Source organism: Lissotriton vulgaris, chromosome 11, assembly GCF_964263255.1.
Source record: "Lissotriton vulgaris chromosome 11, aLisVul1.2, whole genome shotgun sequence".
Taxonomy (NCBI): Eukaryota; Metazoa; Chordata; class Amphibia; order Caudata; family Salamandridae; genus Lissotriton; species Lissotriton vulgaris.
Genome location: NC_141699.1, coordinates 863,800,547 through 863,820,218, shown reverse-complemented (window position 1 = coordinate 863,820,218; position 19,672 = coordinate 863,800,547). Strand labels below are relative to the sequence as shown.

At 46.3% G+C, this 19,672-nt stretch overlaps 1 protein-coding gene across 1 annotated transcript in view; it reads right to left on the bottom strand.

The window, feature by feature from the left end:
• Nucleotides 1–19,672, bottom strand: part of STK25 (serine/threonine kinase 25) — a 444,535-nt gene that overhangs the window by 83,702 nt on the left and 341,161 nt on the right. The window contains exons 7-8 of the mRNA XM_086944010.1: nucleotides 6,860–7,002; nucleotides 6,448–6,559 (exon numbers count right to left, since the gene is read on the bottom strand). Of these exons, the coding sequence (XP_086800136.1) occupies nucleotides 6,448–6,559; nucleotides 6,860–7,002 (255 nt within the window). The remainder of the gene's footprint in view (nucleotides 1–6,447; nucleotides 6,560–6,859; nucleotides 7,003–19,672) is intronic.

The window sequence follows — 19,672 nt, the reverse complement described above, 5'->3', positions numbered from 1 at the left end:
ATTCCCCACACCGAACGCCCCAGCCCAACCTGCTGGCATCCGACTCGATGACGAGGTCTGGGACAGGACGGAAGATCGCTCGTCCGTTCCACGACTCCATGCGAGTGAGCCACCACGCTATCTCCTCCCCCGCTTCCAAGGTAAGAGGAACGGGTCTGGGCTTAAGGACGCCCTTGACACAGGTGGTAGGCTTTCAGGTGCTGCAATGCTCGGTAATTCAGGGGACTCAGATTGCCTGTATGGAAGAGGACAATAGCCCCACCAGGCGGGCAATCTGACGCAGGGACGTGTGCGACCTGGCCATGGTCTGACGCAGTTCGTGACTGATTTTTGCCATCTTTCGAGATGGAAGGCTCAAGGACGCCTGGACCAAGTCCACCACGAAACACAGAAACACCACCTTTTGAGAGGTAACGAGGACCGACTTTGCTTTGTTTACCACAAACCCTAGAGACTGCAAAAGGTGGACCGCTTGAAGCAGGTGGGCATGTATGGCCTTGGGACACTGAGCCATGAGGAGAATGTTGTCCAGATAGACGATCATTCGAATGCCCTGTCTCCGGAGAAACACCACTGCCGGATGGAGCACCTTGATGAAGCACCACGGTGCCGAAGACAGACCGAACGGAAGGACGTTGAACTCGTAAATCTGGGACCTCCAACGGAATTGAAGAAATCGCCGATGGGGGGATGAATTGGTATCACCAAATACGCGTCCTTTACATCGAGATGCACCATCCAATCCGAGGGCAAAAGAACATCCCGCACGAGGTGAATCTCCTCCAATTTGAAGTGGCGGTACACCACCCAACCATTGAACTTCTTCAGGTTGATGACAGGGTGCCGATCTCTGCCGGGTTTGTCTACCAGAAATAAATTGCTTAGGACCCCTCGCGATCAAGAACTGATCGGCAGATGGCTCCTTTGACCAAAAGCGATGCCACCTCCTCGATCAATTCTGCGTCGCAGGCCGAAAAACAAATTGGCCGGGGTCGCACCTCTTCTCAAGGCTCACAACAGAACTCTATATGGAACCCTTGGACAGTTTGAAGGACCCAGGCGTCTGAAGTTATCGCCCGACAGGCATCCAGAAAACCCGCCAAGCGACCCTCAAGACGGACTGAAGATGAAGGGATAACACTTACTGGCTGTATTTCCACCTCCGGAGTTATTGTGAAAGCATCCACGGCCACGGAAGCGCAGCCCTCTGGTGGGATAGAAGTTATAGAAGTTTGCGACCGTGACATACTGTCCGCGTACGGAGCCTTGTTCTTTTGGAGGATTTTGCTGAAACCCACGGCCGGCCGACTGGCCCCTTGGAAAACCCGCTGGTTAAAGACGCACTTTATATTGGATTGCGCCTTGTCCAACAAGGTGAAGGTTGAGACAAACTTGCCCAGTTCTTTAACAAAAGGGTTTCCAAAGAGACCTCCTTGGGCACTGCCCCTGACTCAGAGGAGGCTAATAGTCACCCAGCTTGGGGTCCAACTTTATCAACAAGGAGCAGCAGCGCTCCGTGGACAGCGCGCAATTTGCATTGCCCAAGAAAATGATTGTGCGCTGAGCCTAGCCTGGGAAGAACCTCCGGGGAAATAGCCGAACCAGAAACTTTAGCCTCCTCAGCCAGGTCTAAAATCTTAGTCATTGGCCCGATGGCATCCAAAAGTTTATCTTGACAAGAAAGCAACGATCTATCAATGCCTTTACGTGGGTCCTTTACAAACTTGGCCAAAAACGTGGCCCTTTTGGAATCAAGCTCCGGTGTCAACGCCACCTTATCCTCTAATGTAGGCCACGGGCATTTCGCTCTAAGGCTACTCCTAGCCTTCTCTCAAGAGGTTAACGAAGGCGCCCCCCAACGAATTTCACCACCTTCTCCCCGGTAGTCCAAGATGCACAATATCATCCGGATTCAACATACCGGAATTCCCTGCCGTCGAAGAAGAGGGAACACTGACCGGCCACCACGACCTTGAGTCCCCAGCCTCGTCCTCTGTGTCGCCCGGGGACTTCCCATCCATATCGGGAGACACTGGGTCCGGCGTCACTGGGGATTCCACAGGCGCCGAGGGTGGAGGCGGAGTAGAGGAACCCTGTGCCAAAAAAGCCGCCTTAAGGCGCGCAAACGCATCCGTGTCTATCCCATCATCGTGCTTTTTCTTTAGGCGGAAGGGCTTCAACCCCCTCAGGCGGGGGGGAGGAGGAGGGGGAGTTGGAGGCACCGGAGCGCCCGAGTGTGCCATGGGTAGCCTCGCACATTCAACAATAATCCTATACAATGGATGCTGCTCCATGCGGCCTGCCACCTCCTGAACCACCCTGTAGATAGAGTCGTCCACAGCCTCAAAAAAGTCATCATCGCACTGGAAGTAGGACTGTGACTCCTCTTCCTCGTACACACTATCCTGTGCAGCCATAGTAACAATACACACAGATGGTGACAGAAGAGAAAAACTCAAACTGTTAGTCACCGGGGTCAAAAACACAGGATGGGAGTTCCAGCACAGGAAATATGGGCAGACCGAAGGACTGCTATAGGGCTTGCACACCACCCCGCGCACGGCTAGTGTAAACACCACTCAGCCCCCCGTTAATAAACTGCCAGGGCATCGCTGCCCCACTGTGCGGACCAAAGGTTGCGGCCGACAAGAAAAATATGCGCACTAGCGCTAGATAACAGAAAAACACTGTGCAGACCAAATGAACGTCCTCAGGCAGCAACACGGTAATTAGCGCAGTATGGACCCCCGCCGGGGCATGAAAAGCAGGCAAGCAGGAAATACAGACCTGACAGAGCGGGCGTTCGATGCAGCGGCTGGACAAGGCTCCGGTCTCGCGACTGCCACATCGCGGTCTCCTCGTTTGACAGGAGACGCTCTGCGGGAGCAACGAGACAAACAGTCCACCTAGCAGGCTGATTCAAGCACCGCAACTTCAGGGGCGTGGCCGCATAGGAATGGAAAGAAACGTTCCCGCGGCTGAGGAATCTGGAAAAAAAGGTACAAAAGGCACATAAAATGTACACAAGAACAGCAACAGAATCTCCGGGAGGGCGCTCGTTAACCCCCGCACCTCCAGGAAATACCACAGTAAGCACAAAGCACAATGCAAGGCCACAATAAAAAGAACACCTAACCTGGCTGAGAAGCAGCGAAGAAAGAGGAGGTGTTGACGTGTGGAGAGGATTACATGCCTTAACTGGACATGGAGAAAGGACTATTGTTTGGACTTCCCTATGGCTGATGGGAGATGTTTTTTCTGTTCCTGAACGTTTCTCTTTGGCTGCTGTGGATTTTATTTGTAATAACGCGAAGAGAGAAACCTCCGGCCCTGCCATAGAATCAAAAAACCCTGAATGTTCACTGCTTAAACAAGGAGTAAAGTGAAGTCATGGTTACCTTTGGTTATAACACCTAGGTCTAAATTTGAAAAAACCTATGAAATTCACAAAAAAAAGTTTTAAAAACCTGCAGTTATTGTGATGAATTAAAATGAAAAAAACCCACTTTTTCTTAATTTGTGTCCCTAAACCTTTTGTGAAATACATTTAAGATCAGTATTTACATATCCTTACTTACAGTGTAAAATCCCATGCGATGTAGTGACTCCTGATGTAATCGTTTTACAAACCTGCATGCGATACAGTGCCCTTTAAGTAGTGTGGATAGACCCACAGAATGTGCCACAAGTGTGGGTCCTCAACAAGACCCCAACCATTGCATTGTAGTACATAGCTCATGTATATTTCAATTTTCACTTAAGCAGTTAATACCATTATTTTTTCAATGAGGTAATCTTGAATTTAAAGCATTTTATACAGTTGAATTTTCAGTGCAGTAAACTACTAACATTATAATGTGTTGCTTTTCAGAAAACTCTTTACAAACATAGAAAAGATTTCAATAGATATCGATTAGCACAAAAGTATCCCTTACTGACAGATTCCTAACCATGGCGTGAGAATATTTTTTAAGGTCAATCATAAAAGCTGGGACATTAAGGAAGACATTGTTATTTTACATGTAGTATGATATGGGTTAATAGCAAAACGTGAGTAATCAGAGAAAACAACTTGCAAATACTGAAAACTGAACATAGATGCATACCACCTAAAACAGCAAAAAGAATATTCGACTGTGGTGAAAATGTCTCTAACAAAATGGCATCTGTGCTTATTTAGTTTAACAGTGCAACAATGTGAATGATACGCTTGATTCAATACAACATATACAAATAAAACACTGGTTTGTGATCTCTATTCACTCTGGTTGCTCAGTGTGATACATCTTTAACACCTCACATAAAAAATAAAACATATCCTGCTTAATGCCACTAACTGATGTTATAACCATAGCGTCATAGCAAGAATAAGACAATTGTTAAGAGAAGATTCAGGTTTATATAGTTCCAATGTAACATGTAACCCATTTCCATCAGATTTCACCCTGGCAAAGAAGTCCCAAGTCTTCATATTGAGGTCCCTCTTAGTTCTCCTCCTCTTTGAAATGAAATGAAATGAAAAATTACACTTGTATAGCGCGTAACTACCGGGAGGCCTCGCAGCGCTTTTGACTGATTACTGTGGCGAGCTACAGGGTAGGTCAACACGCTTTAGCAAACAGATGGGTTTTCAAAGCTTTTCTGAATGACATCCGGTTATTATTCTCTCTAAGGGCTAGGGGGAGAGAATTCCAAAGCCTCGCAGCGGTGTGGGAAAAGGAGCGGCCGCCCCATCGGGCCTTGTTAATTTTGGTTGTGGTTGCTAGATGCAGTGAGCTAGAGCGAAGGGCTCTAGACGGGGCGTAGGTCACAACGAAGGGGAACAGGATGGCTGGCCTGTTCGGTGGAAGGATTTGTGCAGAATGCACATGGCCTTAAACTGTGCTCTGGCAACCACTGGGAGCCAAGTTCTTTTAGGGCTTTCTTGGCTGACTGCCAGCGGGGGATATTGAACAGTAATCGAGCGGCACCGTTTTGCGGGACTTGAAGCCTATTGGTCACTGCTGCCGGGGCTCCTAAGTATAAAGCATTTCCATAATCCAGGCGGGAGAGTATCAGGGCCTGAACCATGATTCTCCTTGCCTGGAATGGAAGCAGAGGGAGCACTTTGCGGAGCATTTTCATTAGCCCAACACACGTAGAGGCAGTTTTGGTGGCTTGGATCGAAAGGTCTAGCGCTTTGTCGAGCCAGATTCTAAGGCTCTTTATCTGAGGTTTTGGGGGGGGGGGGGGAGGACCGAGAGGACATGTGGGCCAGATGGGGGCCCGGGTGGTCGGTGGAGAGTTGCCCAGTAGCATAATCTACTTCGCGACAGCCTCTAGACAGGGGCCCAAGGTGTTGGACGACCCCTCAGTGTGGTCCAGAGAGACCACCAGTTGGGTATCGTCGGCGTAGGTGACAATACGCACACCGAAGGGATGGACTATCTTTGCTAGAGTTCGCATGTAGGCATTAAAAAGAGTGGGGCTTAGGGAGGAGCCCTGGGGAACCCCACAGCTGAGTGGATGCTTGGGGGAGACTACCTCGCCCTCAAACACCTGGAAGAATCGCTCATCCAGGAAGGAAGTCAGCCATTCCAGAGCCGCACCCGACACACCCATGCCCTTCAGACGATGTAATAGTGTGGCATGGTTAACCGTGTCGAACGCGGCACTGAGATCGAGTAGTATGATGGCTGCTTTTCCTCCCCGGTCCAGCACAGCTCTAGCTTCTTCTGTCACTGCTAAAAGGGCAGTTTCAGTTCCGTGCTGAGGGCGGAACCCCGTCTGAGAGGCATGTAGCAGATTATTAGATTCTAAATAATCTACTAAGATGTTATTGACATGCCTCTCAAGCAGTTTGCTCATCCAGGGAGGCAGGGAGATTGGGCGAAAGTTGGCCAAGTTGTTCTGGTCCAAGGTAGGCTTTTTCAGTAAGGCTTTGACCATCGCACACTTCCATGGGGCTGGAACGGAGTTGGAGGTGATGGAGTCATTAAGGACATCCAGGATGACCGGGCGAATGGCATCAATGACCTTAGTAAGTGTCTGCGGAGGTGCTGGGTCATTAGGAGATCCCGAGGTGACTTTGGGGATCATTCTGTCTAATGTGATGGAATCAAGGAGTGGGAGTTTGTCCAGCAAACAAGGGACGGGAAAGTCAGAATCTGTTGTGGAGGTGAATTCCATGTCGTCACTACCAGTGGTGAATGAGGAATATATGACCTGAATCTTCTGGGAGAAGAAAGTAGCTAAGTTGTTACAACGGGTTTGTGCGCCGTCAGATGACAGACGCTCAGGGGAGGGGGAGATTAGAGATTTGGCTATTTTAAACATTTCTTTAGGGGAGTTCGCAGCAAGATTAATTTTGGATTCGTAAAACTGGGCTTGTGTAGATTCTAACTTTCTAACTTAAGAGGAAAAAGCGGGGGTGGGCTGTAGGTAGAGATGGGGAAGGGCAGCACTCACCTTGTGAGACAAAGCTGTTCCATCATCTATGTGGTGGAACTTCTTTGCTGGTTTGATGGTTTTTGGAAAAGTCCACTGTGAACTCCAGTATGCCTCATCTGTGTTTTCTTCTCTGGAAACAGAAATAGAAAAGTAAGCCTCCTAAATTATGTAATAGCAACTTCAAGCAAATAAGACGAAATATATTCAGATAGAAAATGTACAGGCTTTCTTGGACAGTAATTATAATCTTAGCATGACATCCCAATTCAGACTATGTTCTAGTAGTAGGCCAAGTCACTGTGGTTACAATATAACCACTAGTGCTAAGAAATCCCATTGCTGCATTACAATGAACAGAAAGTTTAGATACAATTGAGGAACACAGTTCATATGGTCAGAGCAGTCACTAACAACAATGATGGTTATATACTTGTCAGAGTCTGAGCTTGAATCTCCACCATGGCCCTCAGACTTCCACCGCTGGTACCGATCCACCAAGTCTATAAGGAATGAGGTTTTCTTAGTGTAGCGGGTGATGAAACGGTGCTTGAGCAACTCCTTTGGCGTTGGTCTCTAGAACAAGGTGGAAAAGAAGACTTTTTTTTTTATAGCTTACAGCGTGTGCACAGCTTTCCGACATCCAAGTTTCAATTTCTACAGAACATGTCAAGGATTTTGTGTGCATTTAATATGGTAAACATTGCTATTATCAGAACATGTATCGTTTTATTTTTTTAAATACTGCTGTGTGATGGTGTCTTATGTAATTCTGCATCTCAATATAACATGCTGTCATCTCAGGAACAATTTCCCTTAGTTTCTGATGTGAAATGCTGTAGTATGTTTGGCAGAGGTTTTGATTTCTGCTGTACAGTGTTGTTATATGATGATGCACTAGGTTATGTTTTGTAAATTATACAAGCCATAGCCATGTTCAGCGATGAATAACAAAATGCAATCAAAACTGAAATGGAATACTGGATGCTATCCTGCAGTGTGGTTACTAATGTTGTGGTGTAGTTACTATTTGTGTTGGCAGATATTATCACAGTGGGTGAGATTTTTTAATGTGAGTTTCCATTCAAATCCGCATAAGCAAAACTCGTTAACATGTGGGCCAAGTGATTTAAACAGAAGTATTATAGCTGTAACTTACACTAAATATGAATTATTTTAGCTATCCTGCGCTTTAATCCAAATAGCTCAGGAACTTTTCTGTTGTGATAAAAAATGTATTGTAAATTGGTCATCACTAGAATTTACTTTACACCAGTTATTTGTGAATTTATTGCATGCCAAAGCTTTCTTTTCCAGCAATAACCACATTGGTCTTTGGTATGACAGCTACCTCTACATAAGGGAATTAACTGAAGTCAACTATACGTCCTGTTAAAGAACATAAATAGCTCAAAACCAAATCGTGAGAAAAAAACATGCTCCTGTGTGTCCTTGATGATTCAGAAAAGGGGGTGGTGATGAACAGAGTGTCTGAATTAAGCAGACCACTCTTACCCAGTCCAAAGATCAGGGCTTGATCCATCACCGTTTTTAGCTCACTGCACCATCCCAGCTCAGAACTTGGCTATATGCAAATTAGTCTGACCCTGGCCCAGTGCATCATGGGAACAGTGCAGACCAAACTACCAAGCCAATTCTTATACTGGGAAGGAAACAAGCTTCCGGGGACCGGTTTCTGGCATTTCAGCCGTCTTCGGCCCGGCTTGCTTGAATCCTGATGGTGCAATGAGCAAGAGACTCACATTTGAGTATACCCTTCCACGCTTATGGTGGACAAAAATGATTCAGAAAAGGGGGTGGTGATGAACAGAGTGTCTGAATTCAGCAGACCACTCTTACCCAGTCCAAAGATCAGGGCTTGATCCATCACCATTTTTTAGCTCACTGCACCATCCCAGCTCAGAACTTGGCTATATGCAAATTAGTCTGACCCTGGCCCAGTGCATCATGGGAACAGGGCAGACCAAACTACCAAGCCAATTCTTACACTGGGAAGGAAACAAGCTTCCGGGGACCGGTTTCTGGCATTTCAGCCGTCTTCGAGCCGGCTTGCTTGAATCCTGATGGTGCAATGAGCAAGGGACTCACATCCCCTTCCACGCTTATGGTGGACAAAAATGATTCAGAAAAGGGGGTGGTGATGAACAGAGTGTCTAAATTAAGCAGACCACTCTTACCCAGTCCAAAGATCAGGGCTTGATCCATCACCGTTTGTTAGCTCATTGCACCATCCCAGCTCAGAACTTGGCTATATGCAAATTAGTCTGACCCTGGCCCAGTGCATCATGGGAACAGGGCAGACCAAACTACCAATCCAATTCTTATACTGGGAAGGAAACAAGCTTCCGGGGACCGGTTTCTGGCATTTCAGCCGTCTTCGGCCCGGCTTGCTTGAATCCTGATGGTGCAATGAGCAAGGGACTCACATCTGAGTATACCCTTTCTACGCTTATGGTGGACAAAAATGATTCAGAAAAGGGGGCGGTGATGAACAGAGTATCTGAATTAAGCAGACCACTCTTACCCAGTCCAAAGATCAGGGCTTGATCCATCACCGTTTTTTAGCTCACTGCACCATCCCAGCTCAGAACTTGGCTATATGCAAATTAGTCTGACCCTGGCCCAGTGCATCATGGGAACAGGGCAGACCAAACTACCAAGCCAATTCTTATACTGGGAAGGAAACAAGCTTCCGGGGACCGGTTTCTGGCATTTCAGCCGTCTTCGGCCCGGCTTGCTTGAATCCTGATGGTGCAATGAGCAAGGGACTCACATCTGAGTATACCCTTCCACGCATATGGTGGACAAAAATGATTCAGAAAAGGGGGTGGTGATGAACAGAGTGTCTGAATTAAGCAGACCACTCTTACCCAGTCCAAAGATCAGGGCTTGATCCATCACCGTTTTTTAGCTCACTGCACCATCCCAGCTCAGAACTTGGCTATATGCAAATTAGTCTGACCCTGGCCCAGTGCATCATGGGAACAGGGCAGACCAAACTACCAAGCCAATTCTTATACTGGGAAGGAAACAAGCTTCCGGGGACCGGTTTCTGGCATTTCAGCCGTCTTCGGCCCGGCTTGCTTGAATCCTGATGGTGCACAGCATGATATCACCAGGGTATTAAAAGTATCCATCGGTTATCGTTCGATACCGCCCTTGTCATCATATGGGTCTCCTCACACCAAGGAGAATATGCTTGCCGCCACTTAGTGTTGGGGTGGTTGCCGCTAAACCATTGGAAATAGAATTGCATTCAGGAGTATCGAGCAAAAGTGTGTTTAGGTAACTGAATTGCAGTGCGTGAATAGGTGAGAGTGAAAGAATGGTGATGTGTATAAAATTGGAGAGAAGAGAGAAAAGAAAAGTTCAATAATATCTCTCAAAACTTCCAAGCTTAAAAACAGTGCAGAATAACAGCAGATTCAACAAATAACTGCTTTCCAAAATCATGGGTCAACATGTTTCAGCAGATGTTGATACTAATTGTCCACTGCTCTCGTCAGGACCACATTATCACTACTGCAAGAAAGTGAAAAAAATTAAGTGATACAAAATGGTAACTATGTCACCTGATCGTCCTAGGTCATGGAAAATTTCCTCCAAGAAACTGAGTGTTAGTCCAGAGGAGCAGTCATGCCAAGAAAGGGACGCAAGGGAAGAAAAAGCAAACAATGATGTCATCATTAGTCGAAACATCTATTGATAGCTAAACATGCTTGTTGTGTTCTGTTTGCCATACAGGCATACAAAAACCCAATTTTTGAGGTATAAATCCGCTTACCTATTAGGTAGGAGGATAAAGCATCACCTAACCTGGCTGCAGCTCAGGTAAGTGGAGCACCGCTCTGATAAAAGCAAAGGATAATAAATCAGGGATCTTAGATATTAATGCCCATTATATTTAGTTAGAGTACAGTGAATCGTCAAGTAAACATTATACAAAAACTCGGTATAAATATATCTTCCCCACAGTGCTTATCAGATTTTATGAGACAGCTTATCATGTGGCTCTTTGTTTAGTGGAGATTTTCCTAGAGACACTCGACTTGCTGGTTCAGGACCAATCTATATTGTGCTGTGAACCAGCTTCTCTTGTGGTGATGAAACACCTAAGCATACCCTGGTAGTAGTTGTTAATCGCTAGTTCCTGTCTTTCACCATCTTAAATGATTTATCTGAATTCGTTTCAGACACACAGTGCTTGTAACTGTGCAGCCTGCCTCTACTGTCTACGCATTCTGAGTTGGAGCGTATACGTAGAAAGGTGGGTCTGCTTACCGAGCGAAACACTCATTCAGCTATTAGGTCGCGGAAAAAACTGTATGCACTGACCTGTCCGTCGGTTTATTTATTTACTGACATTTATAGAGTGCGAACGAATACCCGTAGGCGTCTCGGCGCTAGACTACAGTAATGTCCCTCCCCAGTGGTTGAAGCTCATGCGGAATGGTGTGCTGTGTTATTGGTTAAATAACCATGGCTTCAGACTTTTTCGAAACTGTAGGAGTGAAGGACTGGTTTTTATGTGGTGTGGCAGAGTATTCCAGATTTTAGGAGCCGCAACTAAAAAGCGGCGGTCGCCCCAAGAGACTGTTCTGGTACGTGGGACCACTAATTGTTTAAGTGATGTGGATCGGAGCTTTCTGACCGGGTTATAAGGTATTAGTTGGTCTTTGAGAAAGCGAGGCCCTTGATCCTGCAGCACTTTATAAACTGTGCACAGTGATTTAAACTTTATCCTGTTTTGGATGGTCAGCCAATGGTAAGTCCTCATGGTGTCTGAAATGGGCGCGAATTTAGGTATTTTGGACAGCAGGCGTGCAGCCGCGTTCTGTATAGTCTGCAGCTTTTTTATGACTCGGGATTGTGCATTAAGAAGGAGTCCGTTACAATAGTCTAATGATGTTAAAACCAATGAAGTAACCAAGGTCTTGGCGGCCGTGTCCAGCAGAAAAGGAATGATTTCTCTTATCATTCTAAGTTTAAAATGGGCAGAGGCCGCTACTTTATTTGCATGTGCCATAAAATTGAGCTGGTCATCAAAGGTAAATCCTAGGTTTCTGACCTTAGAAGTAGGGCAAGGTGGGGTGCCAAGAACTGATGGCCACCAAGTTGCAGACCAGGCTGGCAAGAGGGTACCAAAGATAACCACCTCCGTTTTATCGGATTTGAGCTTCAGGCAATTTCTCGCCATCCACTCACCAATAGCAATCATTCCATTTTGGAACCGTTCTGCCACCTCCTGCCCATCACCCTTGATGGCCAACACCAATTGTGTGTCATCTGTGTATGAGGTTAGGCTCATCCCATGTGCTTCGATGACACTAGCAAGGTCCGACACATATATATTAAATAGTGTCGGACTTAGGGATGAGCCTTGAGGAACCCCACACGGTAATGACAGATTGGCCGATTGGAATGGTCCTAATGTGACCGCCTGAGTTCTGTTGGCCAGGAAGGAGGCGAGCAGGTCTCTGGCAGTGAGCTGAATACCCATCTTTTCGACACGGTCGACCAAGATCTTGTGGTCGACCGTGTCGAAGGCTGCAGAGAGATCCAGGAGCACCAGCAATGCTGTTCCTCCTTGGTCGCGGATGATTCTAATGTCGTCTGCTGCTTTGATGAGAGCGGTTTCCGTTCCATGATTTTTACGGAAACCAAACTGAGTGTCATCAAGCAAGTCATTTCTTTCTATATATTCCGATAGCTGCTGATTCATGGCCTTTTCCGTCACTTTAGCTAGAAAAGGGAGACTTGCTATAGGCCGGTAATTTTTCAATTCCTCCCTATCTAGATTTGGCTTTTTAAGCAGGGGTTTGATCAGCGTGTTTTTTTAAGAGTCAGGATAGGTCCCAGAGCTCAGTATCGTGTTGCAGACATGAGTAATAATTGGGATAATTATATCTGATAGCATGGCGAGCACAGATGTAGGACAGGGGTCCAGAGCTGATCCTGATTTAATGGATCTCACTATGGCTTTTGTTTGATCAATGGTTTTAAAACTAGTCATGGTGTTTCTCAAGATGGTCGGGGGAGTGGAAGCACTACTAATGTTAGGTTCTAAGGTAAACGCTTGATAAATGTTGTTTACCTTCGAGAAGAAAAACTCGGACAAAGCGTCGCATATTAGTTGTGACAGGGGTGGATTTAGGTCCGGTGTGTTACCGGATAGGGTTTTGGCAATCTTGTACAATTGTTTGCTAGAGTTTTCCGCTTTTTCTATATGTAGCGAAAAGAAGTGTTTTTTAGCTGCCGTTATTATTTTGTAGGTGGCGAGAGCTTCTTTATATTTGTTCTTATTTTCGCTATCATAAGTTCTGCGCCAGTGCCTTTCCCTATTCCTAGTTAATTGTTTTTGGGTTCTCATGGCGTCCCTCCGAGCGGACTCGGGGAGGTAACCAGCAGCGCCGCGACGCCATTTTTGTTCCCAGCTTCCGGACGTGGGTTACGTGGAAGCGTGGCTCACGTGATAAAACCGGGACCCTGGGAAATGTAGTAAAACATGCAACGACTGCCTCCGTCTGTATTACTCAAAGGACATGTTGTTAATAAAGTTTTTTTTTTAAGCAACTAAAAAATGCTTCGAAAATATTGCCACATATCTAAAGTAGTTAGTGCACAATAAAAGCTGCCCTTTATCAACCTCTAAATATTCTATGCGCCAGCCTTATGATTAACATGGGCGCGTCGATCGTGCATGCACTGTAAAGTGTGTGTGTCTCTAAATCTGCCATTCCACTCAGCATTCAGCGTGTCCATGGAGACAACTACTTGATGGGCACTGAGGGGATATGGCATAATCATGCACTCTGCGACATTCTCAATCAGATGTATTATAGTGATGTAATCAAACAAGCATATTACGACCACACTCTTGCGCCCGATATTCCTTATTGGATCTGCAGGTGGATAGTGGAAATAGTACTAATAGTACTGATGAAAATTTTCCATATGTTTTATAGCAATTTTTAGTAGTAACCGATAAATCCACATGATGTTGACCACGCCTCATTCCAGGGAAACATGGGAGATGTAGTCTGTTACTAATGGTTATAACTCGAAGGAAACTTATGGTATAGGTTGATAAAGGTACCAACAAGGTGACTGACAAAGATTTTTATAATTACTTGTCTTAGATTATCCAATCTTTTGCTACCGGCAATACCTAAAACTTTCTCAAATTAGTTTTTCATTTACAGGAATTGGATAAATGTTATCGTAGCTCTAGCTCATGTGTAGGAAATCATTAAGAGTGCCAACTGTCATAATAAAGAATTAACATATCACTCCTTATAATGACATCCAAGGTATGTCTTCATTAAGGCCCTCTTTATCAGTGTTCAGTCTGTATACCCATTTTTGTTCTTTAGAGAATAGATATTTACTGATATCGGACACATGCTCTGGAATAAACGGTTGCTCTACCAAAGTCCATGAGAATTCTGTAGGTCCATGCACTGCTTGTAGAAAGTGGTTTGTGAGTCGGTTAGCTTGTTTCTGGCACCGGATGGTGCTCTTATGTTCGTATATGCGGACTTTGATTCTTCTTGTGGTCATGCCAATGTACTTCAATTGGCAGGGGCATGTAATCAGGTAGATCAAATTCTGGCTGTTACAATTAGTAAATCTCTTCTGCTGCCATGGACGATCCGTACCGATGTCTATACTCAATGATTTTCAAGTCTGGGGGCATGTGGGACATGTGGGACATGTACCGCATGGGTGGTGTCCTTCCACTGCTGGCAAATCCCAGAGAGTGACCACCGCTCGTGGCATTTTGCTCTTAGGTCTAGTATGCACTAGTTTATACTTAAGATTTGGCCCCCGTTTGAAGACGGACAGGGTAGGTGGAAGGTTGTCTGAACCGGTATTCAGGATAGACCAATGTTTTCTGATTATTTTCTGTACTTGATTGGACCTCGTGCTGTATGTGTTGACAAAAGTAATTCTTTGAGATTTTTCTTTAACGATGGGCGGTTCAAGGAGAGCTTTGCGGTTGTTAGCCGCGCGCTTCATTGACTGTCGTATGAGATTTTTAGGATATTTCCTTGTTTTTAGTTGTTCCTCTAGGTTGTGTGCGTGCTCTTTGAAAGTGTCTTTACGGGGGCAGTTCCTCTGTATCCTTAAAAATTGTCCATACTGCAAATTGTTCTTCAAAGCTCTAGGATGTCAGCTGTCGTAACTCAATAAAGAGTTACGGGCCATAGGCTTCTTGTAAAGTTCTGATCTCAGGCCTGTAGATGTAGCGGTTATCAGGAGGTCGAGGAATGCTAATTGATGTTTATCATGCTCAACTGTAAACCGGAGGTAGTTGTTCTTCGTGTTCAGCCATTGATGAAATGCTAGAAGGTCTTCTATTGTACCTCGCCAGACGACAAAAATGTTGTCGATGTAGCGCCTCCATGTCCACAGCGACTGGAAAAACGGGTTAGTGGATGTCAGAATATGTTCCTGTTTGAAATGATGGACATAGAGGTTCGCTAAGCTGGGAGCAAAGACACTTCCTATGCTGGTCCCCGATATCTGCAGGTAAATGGTCTCCTCAAACCGAAAGAAATTCTCTTTCATTGCCAAGTGTGCAAGGTTCATTATAAAATGAACTAGTGTTATCGATTGTAGATCTCTCTCTTGTAGTAGAGTTCCCACTACCTCCAAGGTGTCATCTTGAGGAATTGAAGTATAGAGGGATTCAATGTCAAAGGACACCAAGAGATCGGTAGAGATATCAAATTCGATGTCTCCGAAGTACGTCCTTGGTATCTTGAAGGAATGTTGGCATTCCTTTGACCATGGGGAGTAAAAAGCAATACACAAAAGTGGACAAAGGTTCCAAGATAGAACCAATCCCTGATATTATGGGGCGTCCGGGTGGAGGTCGTTGTTGCTTGTGAACTTTTGGGAGTACGTAAAAATATGGCATTGTAGGATGAGTGGTATGTAGGAAGTTAGCTTCTTGGGATGTGATCCATCCTTCCGTAACGGCCTCCTCTACCATGTGGCCAATGATGTTAGCAAGTCGTTCTGTCGGGTCTTCTGTCAGGGGAAGATATGATTTGGTGTCTTGAGGCATTCAGTGCGGTAAGCAGCCGTGTCAAGTGAGACAATAGCACCGCCCTTGTCCGCTGGTTTTATCGTCAGCAAGTCATCTGCCGTCAGGCTGCGGAGTGCATTCTGTTCTTTTCTAGAGAGATTGATAAAGGGGCGATCTTTCACGCGATTAATCACAATGGGCGTAGAGGAGGATCAACCTATGGAACTTCTAGTTCTGAAGAAATATCAATTGACTCGGATTCTTCCCTTAACAGCAATGCCTCTAATAAAAATCGAGGAAGAGGCACCCGACGGGGGTGGAGAAGTAACTACCACAATCAGAACCAGTTTCCACATTGGTGGCAACCAAATCCATGGATATATGGCGGCCCACCTTTTCCCCAACCAATGAGACCTTATGGCCCTCAACAATTTTAATCTGATTTAAACATGCAGCCTGTGAGAAGTTGGCCTGATATGTAATGTCCACTATTCTAGTGGGCACCCTGTATCAGTCCAAAAAACCCTTATGGTGATGGTTGTAAAGTCAACCTTATAGATCAGCTATCCTAGTGGTAGCATGGGCAAAGCAGTCTTAGGCTAAAACTTCATAGAGCATGTGAAGCCAGCGGTTTTACAATATGTAACCCCTTGAATACCAAATGACAGGACACCACACAGGTTATATATAAAATATATATGTATTTATTACTAACACAACCCCTCTGAACTCTTTATGAGGTCAGAGGCACAAGCACATAACAAGATACTTAATTATCATACAATAAGTTGCACAAAATACAGTTGAGCCCTAGGGGCGTTGCAAACCATATACTAAAATAATGGTATAAGAACCACATCACGAACAGGGAGTAGGCCTAGGGCATCGCTGGGGCTACACTGAACTGCCAAAGGTTAGGAAGCAGGAGGCCCACGGGAAGCGTGTGCAGTGTCTTAACACACACGCGAGTTACCATAGGGATACAATGGGAACGTAAGAGTCAGAAACTAGTAGATTTAGGACACTTCCGGATGGACTAGGAGAAAGCTACTGAAAACTAGGACACTTGGATAGTCAATACCCACAGGAACACCGGAGTACTTGCATTACCTCACCCACAGGAGCCGGGTGCATAGGTGTCAAGTTGTGTCGGGTTTCGTCGCTGAATCCTATGGAGACCTGTGAAAAGATGCTGCAGGCGACCAGGAGAGAAGTGTCCGGTTGGATCCAAAGGTGGATCGAGGATGAAGAGTACCTGAAAGCAGAGGGGACAGACTCTGGGTCACTAGCCAGTGACCAGGAAGGAACCAGGCGATGTCGTGAAGCAAGAAGTAGTTTCTGTCCTGTAACTCCAGTTCTGTAGTAGGGGTATCTCTGTTATAGTCATAATCTAGTGAATAGTCCTGCCCATGTGCGTGGACCCCGGCAATCAAAAATAATCTCTTAAGTTGTCAATATCATGCAGAAACTGCAAAGACACTTAAGAGAGAATTTAAAGACAAATAATGCAGCCTATATCCACAGGCTACACTGTCCAGTACTTCGACTAGAAATTCCACCAAATAACACCACACATAATACAGCCAGCCCAGTTTCTACCATAGAGAAACTTGCCTCCACCATTAAAAAGACTCAAGAATAATAGAGAGGAAGGCATGGACAGACAAGCCCCATAGGCTGCCATTATGTGGCTTAAATAGGATACTGTGCCTTTAAGAGAGCCTTCTAGAACTTTCTCCCAGTATCCCAGAATGCATAGCAGGTCCCTCTACTTTCAGCGAAGCCTGCCCAACCTGAGCATCGGCTCTGGCATCAGTGTCCAGACAGTAATGCCTAGCAAATGTATGGACCGACTTCCAAGTGGCTGCCTTGCAGATTTCAGCAATCGGCACGTTACGGAGCAAGGCCGTCGTGGCAGCTTTGCCCCTGGTGGAATGAGCCTTAGGCTTACCTCCTAAGGTCTTATTAGCCTTTTGGTAACATAATTGTATGCAGGACACAATCCACCTAGAGATGGACTGCTTAGAGGTAGCAAGACCCGTCCTGACTGATCCATAATTAATAAACAATTGGTCAGACCTACGAATATCTTTGGTTTTATCCAGATAAAATTTCAACACCCTCCTAACATCCAGGGAATGGAGAGACCTTTCCGCTGGAGACGAAGGATTCTGAAAAAACGTAGGCAAAGTTATGGTCTGGTTGTTATGAAAATCAGAAATAACCTTGGGAAGAAATTTAGGGTGAGTACGCATAACAACCTTAGCAGCATGAAATACAGTATAAGGTTCAGTACAACACAACGCCTGAATTTCACTCACCCTGCGGGCCGATGTAATGGCCACGAGGAACGCCGCCTTCCAGGACAGGTGCTGCAACGAAGCCTTATGAATGGGTTCAAAAGGCTCCTTCATCAATCTGGACAGCACCACATTCAATTCCCATGAAGGCGAGGGAAGCCTGACAGGAGGGAATACTTTCTTCAATCCTTCCAGAAAATCTTTGATCACAGGGATCTGGAAAAAGGAAGTCTGTGAAGGGCATTTCCTGTAGGCAGTCAATGCAGCAAGATGAACCTTAATGGAATGAACATTAAGGCCAGACTGCGCCAAATGTAAAAGGTAAGGAAGGATGACATCTTCCTTGCAGGTCGTAGGGTCATGGTTCTTAGACTGGCACCAGATACAAAACCTCTTCCACTTGTAAGCATATGAAGTCCGAGTGGAAGGCCTCTTAGACTCCTTCAGTATGTCCATGCAATCCTCGGGCAGATTCAGATGGCCATTTGCACTATCTCAGGAGCATGCCGCCAAACTCAAAGCCAAGAGGTTGGGGTGTAACATCCGTCCCCCGAACTTCGTGAGAAGGTCCGGCCTGCACGGCAGCTAAATGTGAGGAAGGAGAGACCGGTGAAGCAGGTCCGTGAACCACCACTGCCTGGGCCACTCCGGGGCAATGAGTATCATCCGAGCCCTGGACCGGGCCAGCTTGATGAGTACCGCCGGAATCAGGGGAATGGGAGGAAAGGCGTACAGAAAGCTGTTCGTCCAGTTGATCCATAACGCATTCCCCAGCGTCCCCTGCTGGTAGTACCTGGAGGCGAAGTCTCTGCACTTGCTGTTTTCGGCGGTGGCGAACAAATCTACGTGTGGAGTTCCCCACCTTGCGAAGACTTCTCCTAGTACTTCGTCGTTTATGACCCATTCGTGGTTTTCCTGAACCAGCCTGCTCAGTGCGTCTGCCTGAACATTCTGCACACCTGGCAGATGGGTAGCCTTTATCGTCAATCCTCTGGCTAGGAGCCAGTGCCAGATCACCTGCGCCTCCTGTGACAGAGTGCGTGATCTCGAGCCCCCCTGCTTGTTGAGGTAGTACACCGTGGTAGTATTGTCCGTCTGTACAAGCAGGGAGTTGGTTTGGAAGGACGGAAGAAAGGCCTTCAGTGCCAAGTGAACAGCTCTGAGTTCCAGGAAATTGATGTGATACGTGGCCTCCGTCGGCGACCACGTTCCTTGAATCTGTAGGTTCCCGGAATGCGCTCCCCATCCCAGGAGAGAAGCATCCGTCCCTACAGTCTGCGAGGGAATGTCCTTGTGGAAGGGAACCCCTCTCAGGAGATTCTCCGCCGAACACCACCACTTCAGAGACTGAAGAGCATGAAGACAGTCGTATCCTGTCGTCCCAGGATCCGTTCCTCTGATCCCACTGGTCTTCCAAGCACTCCTGCAGGGGTCTCATGTGCAGTCGTGCGTGTGGCGTCAGGAAGATACAAGAGGCCATCGATCCCAGTAGAGAAGACACCGTCCTCACTGTTGTAGATGGAGTCGTCATAAGAGCCTGAGCCTTCCGAAGGAGAGATAATCGTCGCTCTTCCGAAGGAGACACGCTTGCTGACAGCGTATTGATGGAGGCTCCCAAGTACTGTATGCATTGGACCGGAGTCGGGACAGACTTGGCCATGTTGATGTGCAAACCCAGCTTGTTCAAGAGAACGCACGTCTTCTGGAACTGTGCTCGCGCTTCCGAGAAGGAGGATGCCTTGATCAACCAATCGTCCAGGTACGGGTAGACAAACACCTTGTTCTTCCTCAGGTGTGCTGCTACCACCGCCATGCACTTCGAGAATGTTCTCGGCGCAGACTTCAGTCCGAATGGGAGTGCTGTGTATTGATAATGATTGGCGCCGACTTG